The sequence below is a fragment of the Notolepis coatsorum genome (genome assembly GCF_963971535.1).
Source record: "Notolepis coatsorum genome assembly, chromosome: 10".
Lineage (NCBI taxonomy): Eukaryota > Metazoa > Chordata > Actinopteri > Aulopiformes > Paralepididae > Notolepis > Notolepis coatsorum.
The window spans coordinates 71,868,137-71,890,518 of NC_140174.1; the positions used below are offsets into that span (position 1 = coordinate 71,868,137).

General features: G+C 44.3%; 1 protein-coding gene across 1 annotated transcript in view; it reads right to left on the reverse strand.

Moving 5' to 3' along the window:
* Positions 1-22,382, reverse strand: part of lrp2b (low density lipoprotein receptor-related protein 2b) — a gene marked incomplete at its 5' end in the record, with an annotated part of 304,974 nt that overhangs the window by 79,845 nt on the left and 202,747 nt on the right. The window contains 7 exons of the mRNA XM_084323212.1: positions 1,370-1,535; positions 3,608-3,751; positions 4,650-4,775; positions 7,721-7,852; positions 9,913-10,041; positions 16,812-16,934; positions 19,245-19,382. Of these exons, the coding sequence (XP_084179338.1) occupies positions 1,370-1,535; positions 3,608-3,751; positions 4,650-4,775; positions 7,721-7,852; positions 9,913-10,041; positions 16,812-16,934; positions 19,245-19,382 (958 nt within the window). The remainder of the gene's footprint in view (positions 1-1,369; positions 1,536-3,607; positions 3,752-4,649; positions 4,776-7,720; positions 7,853-9,912; positions 10,042-16,811; positions 16,935-19,244; positions 19,383-22,382) is intronic.

Here is a 22,382-nt window from a genome sequence, read left to right on the forward strand (position 1 = left end):
TCTCAGTTTGTCAGCGTCAGCGGCTCATCCTCCCCCCCGGCCCCAGTCAACCACGGTGTCCCCCAGGGCTCTGTGCTGGGTCCCCTACTATTCACCATTTACATGCTCCCCCTCGGTCAGATTATACGTCACCACGGACTCAACTTTCACTGTTATGCAGATGATACTCAGCTCTACATCAGCACCTCACCATCCTCCCAGCTCCCCCCACAGTCTGTAGTCAACTGCCTCCACGCTATAAAAACCTGGATGGCAACCAAATTACTTAAACTCAACAGCAAAAAGACAGAGCTCATGGTTGTGGCCCCCAAGGCACTGCTCGGGAAGGTTGGAGATCTCCTCCTCCACGTTGACGGCTGTTCCATCTCCCCGTCTCTCGAAGTCCGTAACCTGGGCGTCACCCTTGACTCCACACTTTCATTTCACTCCCACATCAAATCTGTCACCAAGTCTGCCTTCTACCACCTCAGGAACATCTCCCGTCTCCGACCCTCACTCTCAGACTCTGTGGCGGAGACCCTGATCCACTCATTTGTCACCTCCCGGTTGGACTACTGTAATGGAGTCCTGTTCGGGGTACCCAGCAAAGCCCTGGACAGGCTCCAGTATGTCCAGAACTCAGCTGCCAGGGTTCTCACTCACACCAAGCCCTGGCAGCACATCACCCCCACCCTCATCCATCTCCACTGGCTTCCAGTCAGGTTCCGCATCACCTTCAAACTCCTGCTCCTCACCTACAAATCCCTCCATGCCCTCGCCCCCCGGTACCTGTCTGATCTCCTCCACCAGTACACTCCATCCCGGAACCTACGATCCTCTGATCTAGGTCTCCTCTCCATCCCTCGCACCAGGTTACGGACTTTTGGGGACAGAGCCTTCAGCGTGGCGTCCCCTACCCTCTGGAACTCTCTCCCCCCCGAAATCCGCAACGCCCCAACCCTGGACACCTTCATATCCGCTCTAAAAACACACCTCTTCACCAAGGCTTTCCCCATCAGTTAGTTTTAGATTAAATTAGGTCCATTATCCCCTACTTTCCCTCATCCCCTCTTCCCCCTCCCCCCCTACTTTCCTTGCCCTATTTTTTGTCCTCATTGTAAAGCGACCTTGGGTTCTATGAAAGGCGCTATATAAATTTGATTTATTATTATTATTATTATTATTATTAACCTTCTGTAGTGTGGCAGTAAAAGGTTTAAAAGCATCCACAGGTGGTCAGGGAGAGCATTCCACAGACTGGGAGCGGATGAACAGAAAGCCCGGTTAAATAAAGGTTCAATTAAAAAAAGGCCTCACCAGTATAGAACAAGTATAGAACACCAAACAGTAGGAAATGAAGCTACTGTACAAGCTGGCAGTGCCACCTCACCTGCCCACCCAGTCCACTGCAATGCCGTCTGGTCTGGTGATGTACTTGAGGCCCAGGTTGACAGCAGCACCGATGTTGTTGCTGCCATCGTCCACTGTGGGTATGTACGCCCTCTTAATGGCACCCGGTGTGGAATCCTTACCGGCCACCGTGAAGTACACCATGCCTGATAACGCACATCACAGTGAAGTACACCATGCCTGATAACACACATCACAGTGAAGTACACCAGGCCTGATAACACACATGACAGTGAAGTACACCATGCCTGATAACACACATCACAGTGAAGTACACCATGCCTGATAGCACACATGACAGTGAAGTACACCAGGCCTGATAACACACATCACAGTGAGAGTTTGGTATATTTTTTTAGTAATATTTAAAATAGTGAAAAAGTATTGTCTTGTGTTGTCAATGTGTGTATGTGTCGCTCTCTACAGTATATGCATCAGTGTACATGCATGCATGTGTGTGTGTGTGTGTGTGTGTGTATATACTGTATATATATAAAACCTTTATTTAATCAGATAAGTCAAATTAAGATAGATATCTCATTTTCAAGAGATTTTTCATAAAAATAATTTCAAATGTACAATTTAAATCCTAATAATTAACAGTAATACCATAATAGTAACAACAATAATAATTAAATAAATATAATACAACAATAATTAAAATAAAAAACAATACAAAATTATAAAAAAATTTAAGACATGAGTATTACATAATTGTATGTATGTAGAACATAATTGTATGTACTGTATATGTAGTACTATGTTTACAAATCTACTACAGTTGAGGAGCCGGGAAAAACAAGCATCTCACAGTTTTTCTGAATGTATGTACATTTAAAAAAGCTGTGACAATAAATTTATCTGAATCTGAATCTCAATATTTGAGTGTATACTGTGTGTGTGTATCAATCAATCAGATTGATTTATATAGCACATTTAACCCATTCTCTGCCGGGCTTATATCCATCCTAAACCATCCTCTGCCAGCGCTATTTGTCTATGGAGATGTTCACCTTCTTTGCAGGGCTATAACTTTTTAAATTGTATTGCTAAATTGACATTACTATGGCCCATTCAACATCAATTATCTATCGTTCAGGATGTAGGAACGTTTTACTTTTTCATTCACACATTCATACTAAAATACCGTCTAGAGTATAAATATGTTTTTATCGTTTTCTGCAGTATTTCATAGAACGTGAGATATAGGCATAAATGCATATATTAGATGATCAAATGCAGTTTGATACCGATCAACGTTATATTAAAAATTTCAACTGTACATGGTCCTAAACGTCATGACTGGTCATCTGCGGGTGAATGGAGGGGGGGGGGTCGTTTATAATTCAATGACCGACGTTAAATGATTCATGTAGTATGGGTGATATATTGATCAGAGCAGTTTGTATCGAAAATGGTAAAGAAAAACGCTGAAACTCACCCCAGTCTCCTCGTAGCGTTGGGCGATCACACTGGAGCAAAAATATCGCTATTATGGGATGTTGATCGATGCGATCCATTTCCGGTTTGTATATTACTAATACACGTCCAAATCATGTTGATTATTGAGTTATGGCATAGATCTATATCGACTGCGTCTGTATTGAGCCCCGGGACGATAAGCGAGTGGCCGGATGAAAATAGGGGACGGACCACTTCCGGTTTGGGCAACTTCCGGTTTGGCAACTCGCCGATCGGCCACCAGGTGGCGGTATTGAAGCGTTGCAGAGTTGTGATGGATCAGACAGCATCACCCAAGACTCCGTGGGTGAAATATGAATATCATGATGAAAATATGAAATATTGATCTCAAAAACGCCTTACGGAGTTATTGGCAGACAACGCATGGCGGAGAAACCCGCCTTAACACGTGAATGGCGGAGAATGGGTTAACATGACACGTGTCAACCAAAGTGCTGTACAGAGGGTAGATACACATAGATACATATTGACAACAATCACACTCCGTTTTATGGGAGGGCACACAGGCAAACACATACTGTAGGAAAACAGGGCATGAGTCAGTGAACGGGAAAGGCTAGTAGGTAGAAGTGGGTTTTGAGCCTAGATTTGAAGGCATCTATCGAGGGGGCAAGCCTAATGGAGGTGGGGATGCTGTTCCACAGTTCAGGGGCTGCGACAGCAAAGGTCTATGCAGTATACGTATATGTGTGTATAAGTGTGTGTGTGAGTGTGTGTAAGTGTGTGTGTGTCGTACTGAGGCCGGTGTTGTCATGGTTCCAGTCGTAGTCCAGAGCCATGATGTGTTCTTGTTCCTGCAGGAAGTCATGATAAGCCTCTGTCTGCAGATTGAACCTGCGGATACGAACGTTCTCTGGTAGCAGCAGCAAGGGAGCTGAACCTGGAGGAAGACACAAGTTCAACACACAAGTTCAACACACAAGTTCAACACACAAGTTCAACACACGTTCAACACACAAGACAAATTTGAAATGCAAAACACAAGTTCAAAACACAAATCACAAGTACAAAACAGGTTCAAAACACAAGTTTAAAACACAAGTTCAAAACACAAAACACAGGTTCAAAACACAATGTTTATAAACACTGAGATAAAAGAACACTGATCTCCAGACACTTTTTGTATCTAGTGAACACGTTGTACTTGTAGGCAAATATTTAAACATTATTACTAGAACACTGTTGCTGGCCATACCTCAGGCTCTAGTAGAGGTGTTCTTTTGTGCATTGCTTTGTTATTGCAGAACACTGCCAGTAACATGTTTCTGTTCAAGTCTATGTTTCATATGACTGAGTCACTAAACTGGAAAATAAATACTTACTCAAAGTTTACATTGAGTAAAGGTTGAGATTTGATTCAGTGTGATTTAATTTATTTGAGACCAATTATCCACTGCAGCCAAATGGGAAAAGTAACTGAAAACAGCTATCTAGAATCAAATCTATGCATGCATTGAATCGAGAATTAATTATGAATCGAGAATCGATTTGATTTCGAATCATGACCCCAATAATTGAAATCAAATCAAGAGATTTTCCGAATCGCTGCACCTCCACAATAGAGGTCTTCAGAAATTCACACTATAATAAATTACTATGGCTATAATATATATATTTAAAATATAATATAGCTACAGTATATAGTAATGTATTATACTGTGAATGTCTCCAGACCTCTCTTGGCAGAGCCTCTCTAAGACTCTGGTCTATGGTAAGCAGCTTGCAAAAGACAAACCTGACCCATGGGCTTTAATAGGACACAGCAGAGGGTCTCTCACCTTCTGCCTCACACATATCACCGCCGCCCACCTTCCTGTAGCCGGGGACGCACTCACAGTTGTAGCCTCCCTTGGTGTTCTTACAGGCCTGGGGACATGTCCCAAACACCTCACACTCGTTAATATCTGGAGGGGAGCAGGGAGACAGCGGGTTGGATGTTGGAACAGTTCAGTAAAATTGTATATTGCCATTTGCACATATAAAAAAGACATGACAAAAGATTGTTTCCAAAAGCTCTTATTGTCAATATGCAGGTTTGAGGAATACAGCAATGGGCGTCACGTAATCAGGATAAAAAATATTAACTGTATTCTAATATAGTTACAGAAAAAAGACGTAAATCAGATTACTGATACCATTTTTAAAACCGGGGAGTTGTTCTTCAGGATTACATAAAAAAAAGTATATAAAATACTGTAAATGTTTTTATATAATATTTTATTATATTAACACCCCCTCCCTCTCCTCTGTCCTCTCCCCTCTGAACGAACTACCGATTGATCTCAGGGTGCGCACTCTGCTCCTGTGTGCAACAGCAAAAAGGAATTATAAAGTACGAATGAAAAGTATGTTACATTCACAAGTTGCATTTGCCTGCTTTGTGAAAACACCCAATGTCAACTGACCTTCCTGTAAGAAGCTAAATAACACCCAACGTCCGGTAACATGGCCAACTGACCTTCCTGTAAGAGGCTAAATAACTTCAAACAGAACCAAACTGCCCCTTCAGATCACAAGGTAGGACAGAGCCTGCTGTTGCAGAAGTCACACAAGCCACTGAACGGGATGAGTCCAATATTTATTTCCTTTGATTGATTGATTGATTGATTGATTGATTGATTGATTGATTGATTGAAAACTTTATTAACAGATTGCAGAATGGGTACAATACAGTACAGCTCAATACATACAATTGGAGGGGTGGGTGGGTGGGGGACACTGTACATCTGTACAAGCAAAACTGTACATTGGAATATTGACAAAACCATACTTGGTCATTTACTGTACATTGGAGGGGGTTGGGTTAGGACATTTACAGGGTCCAGTTTCGAATTGCAGTCTCCCGTAGGTGTTCTTTGAGAGTGGTTTTGAAAGTGGGTAGTGATTCACATTCCTTTACAGCTTTGGGTAGGGCGTTCCACATTGATGTGGCATAATTGCAAAACGTGTTTAGTCCCTTGTTTGAGCCAAATCTGGGTTTAACATGATTTGTGGAGCTCCCTCTGGTGTTGTGGTCGTGGTATTCACTGACCTTTGGAAAGTATTTTGACATGTACATGGGTACCTTGGTCGTGTAGTGTATCTTGTAGACCAGGCCCATTGCAAGTTGCTGTACTCTGTCGTCTACTCTAAGCCATCCTAGGTTGTCAAAGTGGGCAGGGGTGAGGTGGGTTCTAGGAGTAAGGTCAAGCAGTAGTCTGACCAGTTTGTTTTGAGATGTTTGTAATTTAGTTTTTAGCGCCTTTGAGGTGCTTTGGTACCATGAGGTGCAAGCATAGTCGTAGTACCCTTGAATGAGTGCTCCTGCCAGAGTCTTCAGGGTATTCTTGTTTACCAGTGAGGAGATCCGGTACAAGAATCGAGTTTGTTGGTTGACTTTTTTTTATTACATTGGATGCCATTTTGTCACAGGAAAGATTTGCCTCTAGGATGGAACCCAGGTAGGTAATTTCTTCTTTCCTTGTCACCCACTGTAACTGAGAAGCCGTCGGTCTTGCTGAGTTTGTTATTTGAACCGAAGAGAATGGACTCTGTTTTGCCCATGTGTAATGATAGTTTGTTATCAGCGAGCCATATGCAGATTTTGCCTAGTTCCGAGCTAAGGGTTTTTTCAACCTGTAACTTGTTCTTGTCAGAGACCAGCTGGGCTGAGTCGTCCGCAAACAGGAACAAGTCCTGCTAACCGTTTACAGACGAATGTACTTTTGTAGAGTCTCTCTCTCTCTCTCTCTCTCTCTCTCTCTCTCTCTCTCTCTCTCTCTCTCTCTCTCTCTGGGGTGGAGGAATATCCACAGGCTGGTTGCGGTGAGCAATTAAAAAATAATCATTTTTTGCCTGCCTGCCTGCCTGCGTGCGTGTGCGTGCGTGCCTGTGTAACAGAGTTGGAGAAATCAAACTGGGGTCTCCTGCATGGGAAAACAAACATCTACCACTACCCCCTCCTCCAAAGGAGATATAAGACCTAGTACACTATACTCAAAGCTGCATTATGTAAGATTGCCACCCTGTGGCCACGAGGTAACTGCACAGTGTTTTTACAGACGTTTTAACACGGAGGATAGGAGAAAAAACCAGCATGGCAACTTTGGGTGGTGTTTTGTGTCATTCACATGTATGCTCTAGATATAAATGACACTGTAGGAGTGAAAGGAAAGGAATTAATGTAGTTTTAACATGTAAAAAATTATGTGAATCCCTACCCTCCTCCAAAACCGCTCTCAAAGAGCACCTACGGGTGGCTGCAATTAGAAACTGGCCCCGGTAAAGGTCTATTCTATTCTATAAGAGAATCCATAATGCAGCGAAGTCTGTGACAGATGTCAGCTAATCCAGTGGGGAAGTGGTTAGGGGTGGACATAAGAGCTATTGTTCACAATAGTACCTGACTGCCATGGTGTTAAAAATGCAGCCAAACTTTAGATAGTCTTTTCTCAGTTTTTCTTGAGGTTTGAAGTTGAGGAGACTTGAGGTTTAACTAGATTGAAATAAACATATCTTCTTCAAATATTTGTTGTATTGATGTACGGTATGACACATCATTTGAAAGCTTCATTTGATTCTGTACTTCCATAATCTGTAAAAATCAAAAACATTACAGAGGGAGGCATGGGCCACAAATTGCTGGACACAGTCACATACTGTAGTGTGTGTGTGTGTGTGTGTGTGTGTGTGTGTGTGTGTGTGTGTGTGTGTGTGTGTGTGTGTGTGTGTGTGTGTGTGTGTGTGTGTGTGTGTGTGTGTGTGTGTGTGTGTGTGTGTGTGTGCGTGCGTGCGTGCGTGCGTGCGTGCGTGCGTGCGTGCGTGTGTGTGTGTGTGTGTGCGTGCGTGTGTGTGTGTGTGTGTGTCCTACCCAGGCAGTTGTAGGTGCTGTCAGGGTCCACCAGGTAACCAGGTCTGCAGGAGCAGATGAAGCCGGTACCGTTCAGGTTGGTGCACTCATGCTCACACAGCTTCTCATCGCAGTTCCGCTCATTGCCGAAATCTGGTCATGCACACGCACACACGCACACACGCACGCAAACACAGCATATTAGTGTTTCCTTGAATTCATTCAGCAGTGATGAGCCATAGCAACAGAAAGATTAGTAGCAAAAAGTATCCAATGAACATATTTAGCAATAGTTTCATTGTGGGTTTTAAAAGTAGCCTGGCCCTAACTAATATTTCACTTTCCAATTATTTTATTATAAGTCATTTAAGTTTCCTTAAGTTTTTTCCCCACAGGCCTGGTTTTGATACCGGGGACCTAAGGTTGGGAAAGCCTGGCATAGCTACATCTGGACTGGAGGCTTTGCCTTAGACCACAAATAGGGAGAGACATGGTAGAGTAGAGTAGTAAATATTATCGTCTTATATTCGGCACAATACGGTATATAGAGATATATCAGCCGGGCAATATTATTGGCCGATATTGGCTTCTCAGGCGCTATATTAAAAAAAAAAAAAAAAAAAAAAAACAATAAAAAAATCTAACCCTAACTAACCGTACTGTCATGCACTTGTCCTAATAAACTAACCTACACTGTAGCACTCAACACTTTGATGAACATTGTTGCTCAGCTGATAGAGTTGTGCCCTTCCTGATGGCTTGTCGTACAGAACTTGTAAGTCGCTTTGGATAAAAGCGTCAGCTAAATGACTAAATGTAAATGTAAATGTAAATATTGGTATCAGCATGTAAGTTACCGACATCCCAATGGTTGATAAGCTCTCTTTTACAGGCTTTAACAGGCTAATTTTATATAGGCAGAAAGATATTGGCATCATATGAAACTAGAGATCTTCAGGAGTTCATAGGGGTAGATACAGCTCCAAATTATTTTTCAAAGGGGGTCCCTTGACCTCTGACTTCAAACTATCTGAATGAAAACATCCTCATTGGAACCAACCAGGTCTCCTCCTTACAGCCACGCCCGATTTATGCTGGTCCCATGCAGACTTAGTACCAAACCATACTAATCATGATTTATTTACTCCCAAATATCGACCCCAAAATCCAGTATCAGTCAGGATCTAGCAGTAGCCTACCAAGCCACCACTGCTATCACAACTACATTAAAGGAACATGCCAACATTATGGGAAATGTGTCAGACAAGACCAATTTTCTCTCTGTGCGTTGAGTAGCTTAGCACAGATGAATGGTATGGCAGCCGGATAGCTTCCTACTGAACGCACAGAGAGGAAACTCTTCTTCAATATCTTCTAGTTTGACTCTGAAGAAGATGGTGAGCACATTTCCCATAATGTTGGCGTGTTCCTTTACCCTTTCACTGCCACACGACAGAAGGTTACCCCTTTACTATCACACAACCGACGGTCGGCTGTTGTGTGGCAGTGAACGGGTTAACCTTCTGTGAATTGTCGCAGTGAAAGGGTTAACCGTTTTGGTAGTGCGGCAGTGAAAGGGTTTAACCACCATATCCACTCTACCATTTATTTTCCTGGAGGTTGACATTTCCCTCTAGAAACAACACAGTACAACTTTTTTTTTATCTACTTTTTCTCCTCCTTTTTCTGTATTTTTCACCAATCCCAATTTAGTCGTTATGCCAATTCCCCCTCCCCCCCTTTCCTGGTCGTTGCACGCATTTGCCCCCCACTTGCCGGTCTAGGGAGGGTTGAAGACTATCACATGTCTCCTCCGATACATTCGGAGTCATCCAGCCACTTCTTTTCACCTGCCAGTGAGGACTCTCATTGGGGGAGCGTAACGCGTGGGAGGATCACACTACTTCCTCGCTGAGCAGGCACCCCGACCGACCTGTAGGAGTCGCTGTTTACAACGACCAGGATACACACCCCGCCGGCTTCCCACCCGCTAACACTGCCAATTGTGTTAGTATGACGACCCACCAAGCCGGAGGTACCGCTGACAGCTGGATTCGATACCAGTGTCTCTGCGGTGGTAGGCAGGCGCTTAGTCCGCTGCGCTACCCAGCCGCCGGGAACACAGTACAACTTGAAGCAGTATGACAGGGAGTTATTATGCTAATGTTCCGGTGTGTATTATCCCGTTCAGAGGTGAGGATGGTGGAACTCACTGCAGCCCATCTCGTCCGTGCGGTCGCCACAGTTGTCGTTGTGGTCACAGACGTAGGGCAGGGCCACACAGTAACCGTTGGTGCACTTAAACTCCTCCAGGTTGCAGGGCGGCAGGGTGGGCTTCCTGCCTGGAGACCACATGGACATGGGGAGGAGGCAAAGAACACATGAGCACTTATGTGCACGCACACACACACGCACCACACACACACACACACACACACACACACACACACACACACACACACACACACACACACACACACACACACACACACACACACACACACACACACACACACACACACACACACACACACACACACACACACACACACACACACACACACACACACACGTGTGCATATACATACATACACACACACATACATGCATATACATAATTAGGGATGTCCCAATAACACAAGTACAAGTACTTACATTTGGGTAGTTACCGCTACAGAGTACCTATATGAGTACTTAATAATACCATGATAGTTGTAACAATGGACCTCATTCTCTGTCCGACATCTCCGCCTGGATGACGACCAACCACCTCAAACTGAACCTAAGCAAAACAGAATTGCTCCACCTGCCGGCCAAATCCTCCCCCCTGACCGACCTCTCCATCACAGTCGAGAATGCAGCTGTGACCGCGTCGCCGACCGCCAAGAACCTTGGTGTTGTCCTCGACGACCAGTTGAACTTCTCTGCTCACATCGCAGCGACAACCAGAACCTGCAGATTCCTCCTGAGCAACGTCAGAAGGATACGCCCCTTCCTGACAAAAGAAGCCACCCAACTCCTCGTCCAATCAACAGTCATCTCCCGCCTCGACTACTGCAACGCACTGCTAGCTGGCCTCCCGGCCACTGCCACCAAGCCTCTTCAACTCATTCAAAATGCAGCGGCCCGCCTGATCTCAAACCTACCGAAGTCGGCCCATGTCACCCCACTTCTTAGGGACCTGCACTGGCTCCCCATTGCTGCACGTATCCGCTTCAAGGCCCTCGACCTAGCATACCGTGCGGCAAAGGGAACCGCTCCTGCCTACCTCCGGTCAATGGTCTCTAACTACACACCCTCAAGACCCCTACGCTCTGCATCTTCTGGCCGCCTCAGATCTACTCCTATCCAAGCTCCCGGAGGGTCATCAAAGAGAAGCTGCCTATTCTCAGTCCTTGCCCCACAATGGTGGAATGAACTACCAATCCCAGTTAGGACAGCCGAATCCCGTCCAATCTTTCGCCGTCGACTAAAGACTCACTTCTTCAACCATTATCTGAAATGATAAAAAAAAAAATAAAAAAAAAATCTAACCCCGACTAACCTTAATGTCATGCACTTGTCCTAATAAACTAACCTACACTGTAACACGCAACACTTTGATGAACATTGTTACTCAGCTGATAGAGTTATACCCTTCTTGCTGTCTTGTCGCACAGAACTTGTAAGTCGCTTTGGATAAAAGCGTCAGCTAAATGACTAAATGTAAATGTCAAACATTCTCGTAAGTTTCCTCGTAAATAATAATAAGAAGTTTGTAAGAGGAAACTTATGATAGAGCTCCTCCGGATACCTGAACGTGTGAAAAGGTGCTTATAAATGGCCAAAGTGATCTCAGCTGCGATCCCCTGAATGAAGAACGTCACTCATTCTTAAACTGAAAGTGCGTACACCTGAATTTGCATACAGAAATGCCCCGCCAGCTCCTTATAAGGCCATCCACAGTGTCGTGTGCACATGATCGAGTCCACAGGCAATGGGAAAGCAATTTGCAACTGATCAAAATGAGATTAGATAAAATGTATTGTCATTATACAGCACAAGTACAATACAAAATAAGCTTGTCATCTAACCAGAGTACAAATGTAACAATAAAGTGCAATAGTAGCATACAATGCACAGGTGATTAAACTGGGTATAACATAAATATAAATACTACTGAGTAATAGCGCTCATCAGATGCATGTACAGAATTGTAATATGAATATGTACAGTACAGTGATACAGGCATAAAGACCCTGTAATAGTAAGTCATACATGACATACATGACACATGACATCTTAGCGTGACATCTTATTTAGTAGTGTCAATATGGGTACAAGGCCACCCAGAAAAGAGGCATGGCACGAGGTACCAGGTGAGGTTAACGTGGCGTCAGGAGAGGAGCACACAGCGGCTGAAGTAAAAAAGGAGTGGGTCAAAAAAAGAATAGCAAAACACAGGAGAGCGATGCTGGCCACTGGAGGAGGAACAGTGGGCTGAGGTGTGCTCAACGGTGGTGGTGTAATGCACACATGGCTCTCAGTGTAGACCACCTCCTGCTCCGTCTGGGGGTTGGTGAGTGGGGTCAACCAGGTGGACAGCGCATATCCGCGAACATTGATGGAGTGGTATTGGTTTCTGTTGAGATATGGAAACGCATCTGGGGAGGGTGCCTTGATGCATTGCACACGTGCCCACAGTGGACAGTACCTGGACGTGTGGTGGCACAGGGTTTGATTGTCTGGTCCGGCTCCAGGGTATTGCACGGGTCTCTGCGAATAGGTCTGCATGGTCACGGTACTGGTCTGCATGATCAGCGATATCTTCCAGCAGCAGTAGATATGCTATATTGTGTTTGTGTGTGTGTGTGTGTGCGCGTGCTGAGCGCAGCTGGCCAGGAATAAACTATAAACTATAGATGTATATGGAATCAGTGTGTTCAAACCTCTGTAACTCTGGGTTCGACTCCGGCTGTCGGCGTTGCCTCCGGCTTGGGCCGGCCGTCATACTAACTCAATTGGCAGAGTCAGCGGGTGGAAGTCGATGGGTGGTAATCTGGACGGTGTGGACAGCGACTCCTACAGGTCGGTTGGGGGACGCCTGCACAGCAGAGACAGGAAATGGCGGGGGTAGTGTGAGCCTCCCACATGTTACACCTTGCCAATGAGAGTCCACGCTGGCAGGTGAAAAGATGTGACAGGCTGCCTCATTGTGTACTGGAGGGGACACGTGATGCAAGGCTTCTATCCTCCCTACAACCGACCAGTGGGGGGCATATGCGAGCAACGTTCAAGACAGGGGAGGGGAGATTGGAAACACGAAATTGGGATGGGAGAAAAATAGAAAAAAGTGGATACAAAAAAAATCTGTAACTATTTCATTAGCACTCAGAGTGATTCGTCTTTGTTGTGGAAGAAAGATCAGAATGTTTCCTTTCAAAAGAGACCAGACTCATGCATGTGCTATAAGTATAAAGTATAATAAATCGCTAATTACTTTGGGTATGCAATCGTCAAGCAATTTTTGCCCGATGCATATGTGGTTAAGAACACGGGCACAAACCAGTCTGTCCTATCTACGACTGCGTTTCCGTGCTCGTAAATCCTGCTCTTAGCTACGAGCGAATCCCCAAAAAGGAACCGTTCGAGAATGACAAAATCGGCCCGAAAAGTGGAGTTATGATGAAATTTGCTCGTAGTCCGTTCGAGAATGAGGACCAATAACTTTGAAAACACATTTTATTTTCATCAGATGTTCCTCAGTTTATGACAACAAATTAAATATATGAAATGACGCTGTTGCCGACATTTTAAGTTAGAATAATATAAGTATAATAACGATTATTTTATTACATTTTGTGTTCTTTTTTTTATCCACCTTTTCTCCTTCTTTTTCTGTTTTTTCTCCCATCCCAATTTAGTCGTGCCAATTCCCCCCTCCCCTGTCTTGACCGTTGCTCGCATGTGCCCCACTGGTCGGTCGTAGGGAGGGTTGAAGAATCTATCGCATGTCCCCTCCGATACATGCAGAGTCAGCCAGCCACTTCTTTTCACCTGCCAGCGCGGACTCTCATTGGCGATGTGTAACGTGTGGGAGGCTCACACTACCCTCGACATCTCCTGTCCTTGCTGTGTAGGCGCCCTGACCGACCTGTAGGAGTTGCTGTTTACAACGACCAGATTACCACCCATCGACTCCCCTCCCGCTGACTCTGCCAATTGAGTCAGTATGTATCGTATCACACGTCAAGACACAGATATACTGGTGCACAATTACAAACAGTGTTTCCCCTACCATAGGTGGGGCCCATTAGTGGGCCCATCTGACAGGAGGGCTGTCCACTGATCCCCCCCCCCCCCCCCCCCCCCCACACACACACACACACACACTTCGTCTACTCCCACACGCACACTTGTACACAATTATATTTACACACACACACACACACGTGAGTCAGAAGGCTAGCACATGGATTCACATATTCATAAATGCACAGGTTCATGCTCTTATACACGCTCTTCATCTCTCAAGCACACGCCCATACATGCACGCTATTCATCTCTCAAGCACATGCCCATACATACACGCATACTTGCACACACCATCATAGTTACGCCGTCCAACTCACGGGTGCTTCAGCGGAGCGCTTTTCAGCCTGTACAGGATGCGTCTATATTAAAGGCAGCCCAAGAGTGCTTCCGCATTGGCGTTTTGCACTCTGATTGGCCGAGCGCGCGCATGCGCATGAGCCGCGACGCGCTCCTCTAGCCAGGAATCGAAACTCCGTTTAAGCTCCAGAGAGCGAGGCTGAAAATCCACAGTTCTTGCCCCACTGATGGGAGCCGAATCGCGGAGTTTTCTGATGAATACCCCCAAAATATGGAGGTCCCGAACGCAATTAAGTATTGATTACGCCGTAACGAATCATTAAAAAAATATACTGTTAACTGGAGTATGTTGTTTCTTTACATATATGTTGGATTAGAGAATTGGTTTGTCATGACAATCCAATAAAAAATCGCGATTTACACAGTAACTACATGCATCATTGTTTACAATGAACGTGGGGCTGGGCTGGGGCGCGCGGTGCTCCCACTTAGGTGGCGGCGTCGGCGGTTGACCGATGGCGATGCCGAGGACGAGCGCGCGTCCGTGGGGTAAGACGGCCGGTGAGAGAGCGCGGCGCGGAGCCAATGGCAGTGACATGATGGGAATAATCGGACGCGTTAAACAGCAATCAATTAATTTAATATAACAGTCCGGTTCTGTGTTTGTTTGTGTCTGTAGATTGTTGGTGAACAACTAACTTTAGGTTAGTTTAACGCGTCCGTGTCGATTAGCCCCACCGTTCATTGTAAACAATGATGCATGTAGTTACTGGGTAAATCGCGATTTTTTATTGGATTGTCATGACAAACCAATTCTCTAATCCAACATATATGTAAAGAAACAACATACTCCAGTTAACGGTATATTTTTTTAATGATTCGTTACGGCGTAATCAATACTTAATTGCGTTCGGGACCTCCATATTTTGGGGGTATTCATCAGAAAACTCGGATCCGGGATTCGGCTCCCATCAGTGGGGCAAGAACTGTGGATTTTCAGCCTCGCTCTCTGGAGCTTAAACGGAGTTTCGATTCCTGGCTAGAGGAGCGCGTCGCGGCTCATGCGCATGCGCGCGCTCGGCCAATCAGAGCGCAAAACACCAATGCGGAAGCACTCTTGGGCTGCCTTTAATATAGACGCGTACAGGACTCCCCTCCCCCTCCATACAAAACAAATTCCCACGCTGGCTGACGTTTAACTCTGCTCAGGACAAATCTATATTTCTATAATCGCCTCCCGAAATCATTTGTTCTGATTGATTTTTAAGCCGGATTGTCAACAATCCCAACAAAAAATATAATGAAATGAAAAGAGAGAGATGACTTTTGCCCTAGGCCAAAAACTCATGTCGTTTTAGGGGATTTTCCCATTTGACTGCCTTTTGACAGACAAGATAATAATGTTTGTTTGAATGTTTGATAGTGATTAGTGGTGCGCTGGCTGAGGTTAATCCTACTCTGACATCAGCCGGCTAACGTTAGGTTTATGGTATAAAAGATGAAGAGACAAAATACCATAAACTATTTATAAATACATTTATGAGCAGTTGGATTCCAAGTACTGGGGCTGTATTCTTTGGAATTTGAATACAACTCGTGTAGCTGTATGAACATGCTGTGCCTAACTGTGCTGTACCTAGTGTGTCTAACCAGACAGACTAACTGTGTCGTCTTCTTCTAGACATGCTGTACCTAGTGTGTCCAACCAGACAGACTAACTGTGTGGTCTTTTTCTAGACATGCTGTACCTAGTGTGTCCAACCAGACAGACTAACTGTGTCGTCTTCTTCTAGACATGCTGTACCTAGTGTGTCTAAACAGACAGACTAACTGTGTCGTCTTCTTCTAGACATGCTGTACCTAGTGTGTTTAACCAGACAGACTAACTGTCTTCTTCTAGATATTCCTCCCACCCCCCTTCCTTCAAAAGGCCTTTGCTTTTTGGATAGGCTGCTTTTGTATATAATAATTTGTTCTTAATTGCTTGCCTGGGTAAATAAAGGTTAAATAAATCAAATTAAAATATGATGTACCTACATGTACTGAAGTTGCATATTAAGTTGATCGTTTGTAAAGTGCAATGTTTATAATCCCAGCACTGTTTGTATAATGGCTTTTCCTCAAACTGAGCTACGCAATCCGACACATGATTGCATTTGCAGGTGACTGGCCATGCAAAAATGAAGTGACCAGCAGGTAACTTCAATTGTACCACTGTGTATGTATGTATGTATGTATGTATGTATGTATGTATGTATGTATGTATGTATGTATGTATGTATGTATGTATGTATGTATGTATGTATGTATGTATGTATGTATGTATGTATGTATGTATGTATGTATGTATGTATGTATGTATGTATGTATGTATGTATGTATGTATGTATGTATGTATGTATGTATGTATGTATGTATGTATGTATGTGTGCACGTGTATGTGTGCACGTGTATGTGTGCACGTGTATGTGTGTCTGTGTGTCTGTGCGTATGTGTGTGTGTGTGTGTGTGTGTGTCATACAGAGGTCCTCCTTCTCGTCACTGTTGTCTCCACAGTCGTTCTGCTGGTTACACAGGAGTCCAGAGTAGATGCAGTAGCCGTTGGCACAACGGAACCTTGATGGCATCTCACAGGTGATGTTCACTAGGGAACACACACACACACACACACACACACACACACACACACACACACACACACACACACACACACACACACACACACACACACACACACACACACGTCATTTTGAGTCAGAAGTCGCTAATTCAATTCAGAATGTAAATAGTCTGTAGCACTTGATCTTCAAGGGAACAGAGCTGGCTTGATAGAGTAGAGTAATATTAGAATACAATGAGAGAGTGAAATACAATGAGAGAGAGAAATACAAAGAGAGAGAGAAATACAATGAGAGAGAGAAATACAATGAGAGAGTGAAATACAATGAGAGAGTGAAATACAATGAGAGAGAGAAATACAATGAGAGAGAGATACAATGAGAGAGAGAAATACAATGAGATAGATTCTTGTACCGGATCTCCTCTCTGGTAAACAAGAATACCCTGAAGACTCTGGCAGGAGCACTCATTCAGGGGTACTACGACTATGCTTGCACCTCATGGTACCAAAGCACCTCAAAGGCGCTAAAAACAAAATTACAAACATCTCAAAACAAACTGGTCAGACTACTGCTTGACCTTACTCCTAGAACCCACCTCACCCATGCCCACTTTGACAACCTAGGATGGCTTAGAGTAGACGACAGAGTACAGCAACTTGCAATGGGCCTGGTCTACAAGATACACTACACGACCAAGGTACCCATGTACATGTCAAAATACTTCCCAAAGGTCAGTGAATACCACGATCACAACACCAGAGGGAGCTCCACAAATCATGTTAAACCCAGATTCGGCTCAAATAAGGGACTAAACACGTTTCGCAATTATGCCACACCAATGTGGAACGCCCTACCCAAAGCTGTAAAGGAATGTGGATCACTACCCACTTTCAAAACCTCTCTCAAGGGACACCTACGGGAGACTGCAATTCAACACTGGCCCCTGTAAATATCCTAACCCAACCCCCTCCAATGTACAGTCATTTACCTAGTATGGTTTTGTCAATAGTCCAATGTACAATTTTGTTTGTTTGTACAGTGTCTCCCCCCCCCCCCCCCCTCAATGTACAGTTTTGCTTGTTTATACAGTGTGCCCCCCCCCCCCCCCCCAACCACCTCCAATGTAGATTACCCAGTATGGTTGTCAATATCCCAGTGTACCCAACCCCCCCCCCACCCAACCTCCTCCAATGTACAGTTTCTACGTCAAATGTATATACTCCCTTTTCCTGACTCCTTCTGTATCACAAACAGTACTGTATTTGCAAATCTGGTATGTCATAAATGTATAGATGTAGCAGTACTGACTATCTGTATGTCATGTATGTCATATATGTCCTGATGAATTGAAAATGGGGGACCCTGATGTAAACAAGACGAAAGTCTTTCTCTGGTCTGCATCCCCTTAACAATTGTGTGTATTGAGCTGTACTGTATTGTACCCATTCTGCAATCTGTTAATAAAGTTTTCAATCAATCAATCAATAGACATACAATGAGAGAGAGAAATACAATGAGAGAGATACAATGAGAGAGAGAAATACAATAAGAGAAAGAAATACAATGAGATAGAGAAATACAATGAGAGAGAGAAATACAATGAGAGAGTGAAATACAATGAGAGAGAGATACAATGAGAGAGAGAAATACAATGAGAGAGAAATACAATGAGAGAGAGAAATACAATGAGAGAGAAATACAGTGAGAGAGAAATACAATGAGAGAAAAATTCAATGAGAGAGATAAATACAACGAGAGAGAAATACAATGAGAGAAATACAATGAGAGAGAGAAATACAATGGGAGAGATAAATACAATGAGAGAGGGAGAAATACAATGAGAGAGGGAGAAATACAATGAGAGAGAAATACAATGAGAGAGAAATACAATGAGAGAGAGAGATATAATGAGAGAGAAATACAATGAGAGAGAGAGAGAGAGAGAAATACAATGAGATAAATACAATGGGAGAGAGAAATACAATGAGAGATAAATACAATGAGAGAGAGAAATACAATGAAAGAGAGAGAAATACAATGAGAGAGAAATACAATGATAGAGAGAAATACAATGAGAAAAAGAGAAATACAATGAGAGAGAGAAATACAATGAGAGAGAAATACAATGAGAGAAATACAATGAGAGAGAGAGAAATACAATGAGAGAGAAATACAATGAGAGAGAGAAATACAATGAGAGAGAGAAATACAATGAGAGAGAGAAATACAATGAGAGAGAGAAATACAATGAGAGAGAAATACAATGAGAGAGAAATACAATGAGAGAGAGAGAAATACAATAAAAGAGAGAAACAGACTAAAACAAGTCTTACAGCAGAGACTGAGCTGCTCGTCAGAGGCATCTCCACAGTCGTCCACTCCATCACACACCCAGCTCTGGCTCACACATAGACGGTTGGCGCACTGGAACTGGTGGTGGGGACACCAGCGGCCGCCTGGGAAACGAGTGGCTGGAAAACACAGGTCACACACATAATACCGTTATTGAGAAATGCTGGTAGTTATTTTCTGCCGATTCACCAAAAATGTGTCAAATAATATGTTATCAATCAGAAAACATTATAAACTTAAAGTGTGCACGGACTTGGGGCGGAGCCAGGCGTTCATGGAGTGAGACGTGTTTCACGAGAGCTCCCGACTATCGTGCAAAATACACTTTTCTCCCCACTAGTCTTTATTTTATTTTTTATTTGTTATTGGTCTTCTTGTTGAGTCGTCGAGTATCAACTACTTTCGTCGACTTTTTTCAACCTTTTGCGATGTCGATGGAGACCAGAGCCATGAGCACTCCAGCCGGCAAACTGTCACCGAATCTTTCCTCGCCTTCGCCCGGAATAAGTGAAATAAGTGAAGCTGTTCTCTCGGTCATGACCAAACTCCATGCAGACTTTGAGGTACGCTTCGCTGAAACACAAAGAAAAGCACAGGCGGAATTTTTTGATACCCTTCATCGGGCAATGTCAGAGGAAATTAGATTGGCGGTTGACCCGTTGAGAGAGAAGATGGAGTCGCTACACGCTGCCTCCTCGGCTAATGCTAACGAACTAGCCTCGCTAACGACAGAGGCCTCACAACAGGGCGAGAGGATGGCGTGTCTGGAGAGCTCCCTGCTGGCTAGGCAGGCTGACGTTGCCAAACTACAGTCGGTAATTGTGGAAATGCAGTCCCGGGAGAGACGTTACAACATCAGGATTGTTGGTGTCCCGGAGGGCAGTGAGGGAGGTCGTCTCTCGGAGACCATGCCGGAGTTGTTGCAGAAAATACTGGGGAAAGATGTCCTCCCCAGCCCACCCATGTGCGAGTCAGCCTACAGAGCGGGCAAGGCCAGTCCTGGAGTGAACAAGGAGCCGAGGCCCATCATTGTTAAGCTAAACAGGCTACAACAGAGGGAGCTCATCATGCGGTCCGTGCCAGAAGGGGTGAACTCGGTCTCGGCAATCACAAGGTGGCCATTTTCGAAGACTTTACGCCGGAGGTTCAAGCACAGAGAGGCGAATACAAAGTGGTCATGGCCAGGCTATGGAAACTGGGCCTGAGGCCTACGCTATTCTCCCCCGCGAGATTATCTGTGCTGTGTAAGGGCGATGATCGTCGATCATTTTGGTCGTTGGCTAAAGCGGAGGAATATCTCGGGGGGATAGCCGAGACTGTAGCTTGATAACTATGTCGGGTGAGTGACGTGGCGATGTGGGCCTAAATACATTGATAGGGCGGACTACTCACAAATGCTTATTGTCATGCCCAAACAGGCTAACTGGCCATCGCCCATCCAAGCTAGCGGGGCATCCCAATGACTTCTGTTACTTGCTAATGCTGACCTCATGGTCGTACGTGTGTGTCGCCTCTATGAAAGCCAGCGAGCTAGCTGGACAATGTTCATATCAGATACGAGCGTGCTGGCTGGTTTCATCACTAGCTTGCGCGCTAACCTCAGGCTAACTAGCATGCTATGGCTATCGCCCGCACCGACTCATTCGGGACCCGTTAATGTTTATGTATTTTGGCTGTTGTTGCTGTTTAAGTGGCATCTGTTTGCACAATTTAACTGTGATTGGGTCCTGCCCTACCTATCTTCTGGTATGCTTTATTTTTTTAATTTTCTTTTATCCATTTGTGCTATATCATTGCGACGTTGATACGCAGATTCAGAAGTAGTTGGTTACAGGGATGGCGTTGAGTTATTATATAATAATGGCTAATTTTCCCCTTATAGTTGGCTCATATTAGGGCCAAGGTTCACGTTTGTTTTCGCCAGTAACACCTTCGGTTGATCTGTTTTGTTGTATTTTTAGGTCTTGTTTTCCTTGTCTAGACGGGGTTTGGCTGTTTTTGAGCCTTAGGCTCCAGTCGTAGAAGGTCGGTTATGTATATATATGCAATATATAATAACAGGTTGTGTCAGGTATAGCTTATTACTATCCCCGGGTTAATGAAGGTGTTTACTTCTATTCTTATATAGGATTATGTCATTCCAGCCTTTATGCCTGACCAGAGGGGCTGTGAAATGCTTGCACCTTTTTCTTTTTATTGTTGCTGTTTAAATGACATCTGTTTGCACAATTTAACTGTGATCGGGTCCTGCCTTAGACTATCTTCTGGTATGCTTTAATTTTTTAAATGTTCTTTTATCCATTTGTGCTATAGCATTGCGACATTGATACGCAGATTCCGAAGTAGTTGGTTACAGGGATGATGTTGAGTTATTATATAATAATAGCTATTCTTTCCCTTATAGTTGGCTCATGTTAGGGCCAAGGCTCACGGTGGTTTTCGACCGATAACTTTATTTAAATTATTTTTTTTTATTTTATTTGTGTTTATTGGACTAGTGGGGGGTTTAATCAGGGGTTTATCTAGAGAGGGGGTCGGAGTGGAGAGCGTCTTATTGGATCCATAATTCCAGTGGGAAACGATAGGAAGATGACCATCCTTAGTGGATGGAGCATAGGGAGGGGATTGGAGAGTGGGTATAGGAGGGTTAATATTAGGATGGGTGGGTTAGGGTTTAGAGTAGAAGTAGGAGGGGTTGTAACTGGGGTGGTATTTTTCTGTGTTTTCTGTACTGTTGTCCTATATGTGTGTAATTGTTCCTCCTCTGAACTCTTGGGATTGACCGTCTGGGCCCGCCTGGATCAGCGCCTCTGTCCTCAGCCTGGCTGCACTGGTATGTTCTCCACGCATTTAGACAAATTCGACCATGGCTAAATTGAATATTTTAATTTGGAACGCAGGGGGTCTTAATGCCCCACACAAGCGTGCCAGTGTCCTTTGGTTATTGAAGAGAAGAAATATTGACATTGCTCTCCTTAGTGAGACGCATTTATTGGTGGGTGATGTGTCAAGGCTAGCAAATCGACAATATCACGTTATCTCCTCGTCCTCAGCCGACGATAAGACAAAAGGAGTCGTCATAGTTACAAGACGTAACCTTGATATCAAAGTCCTGGATG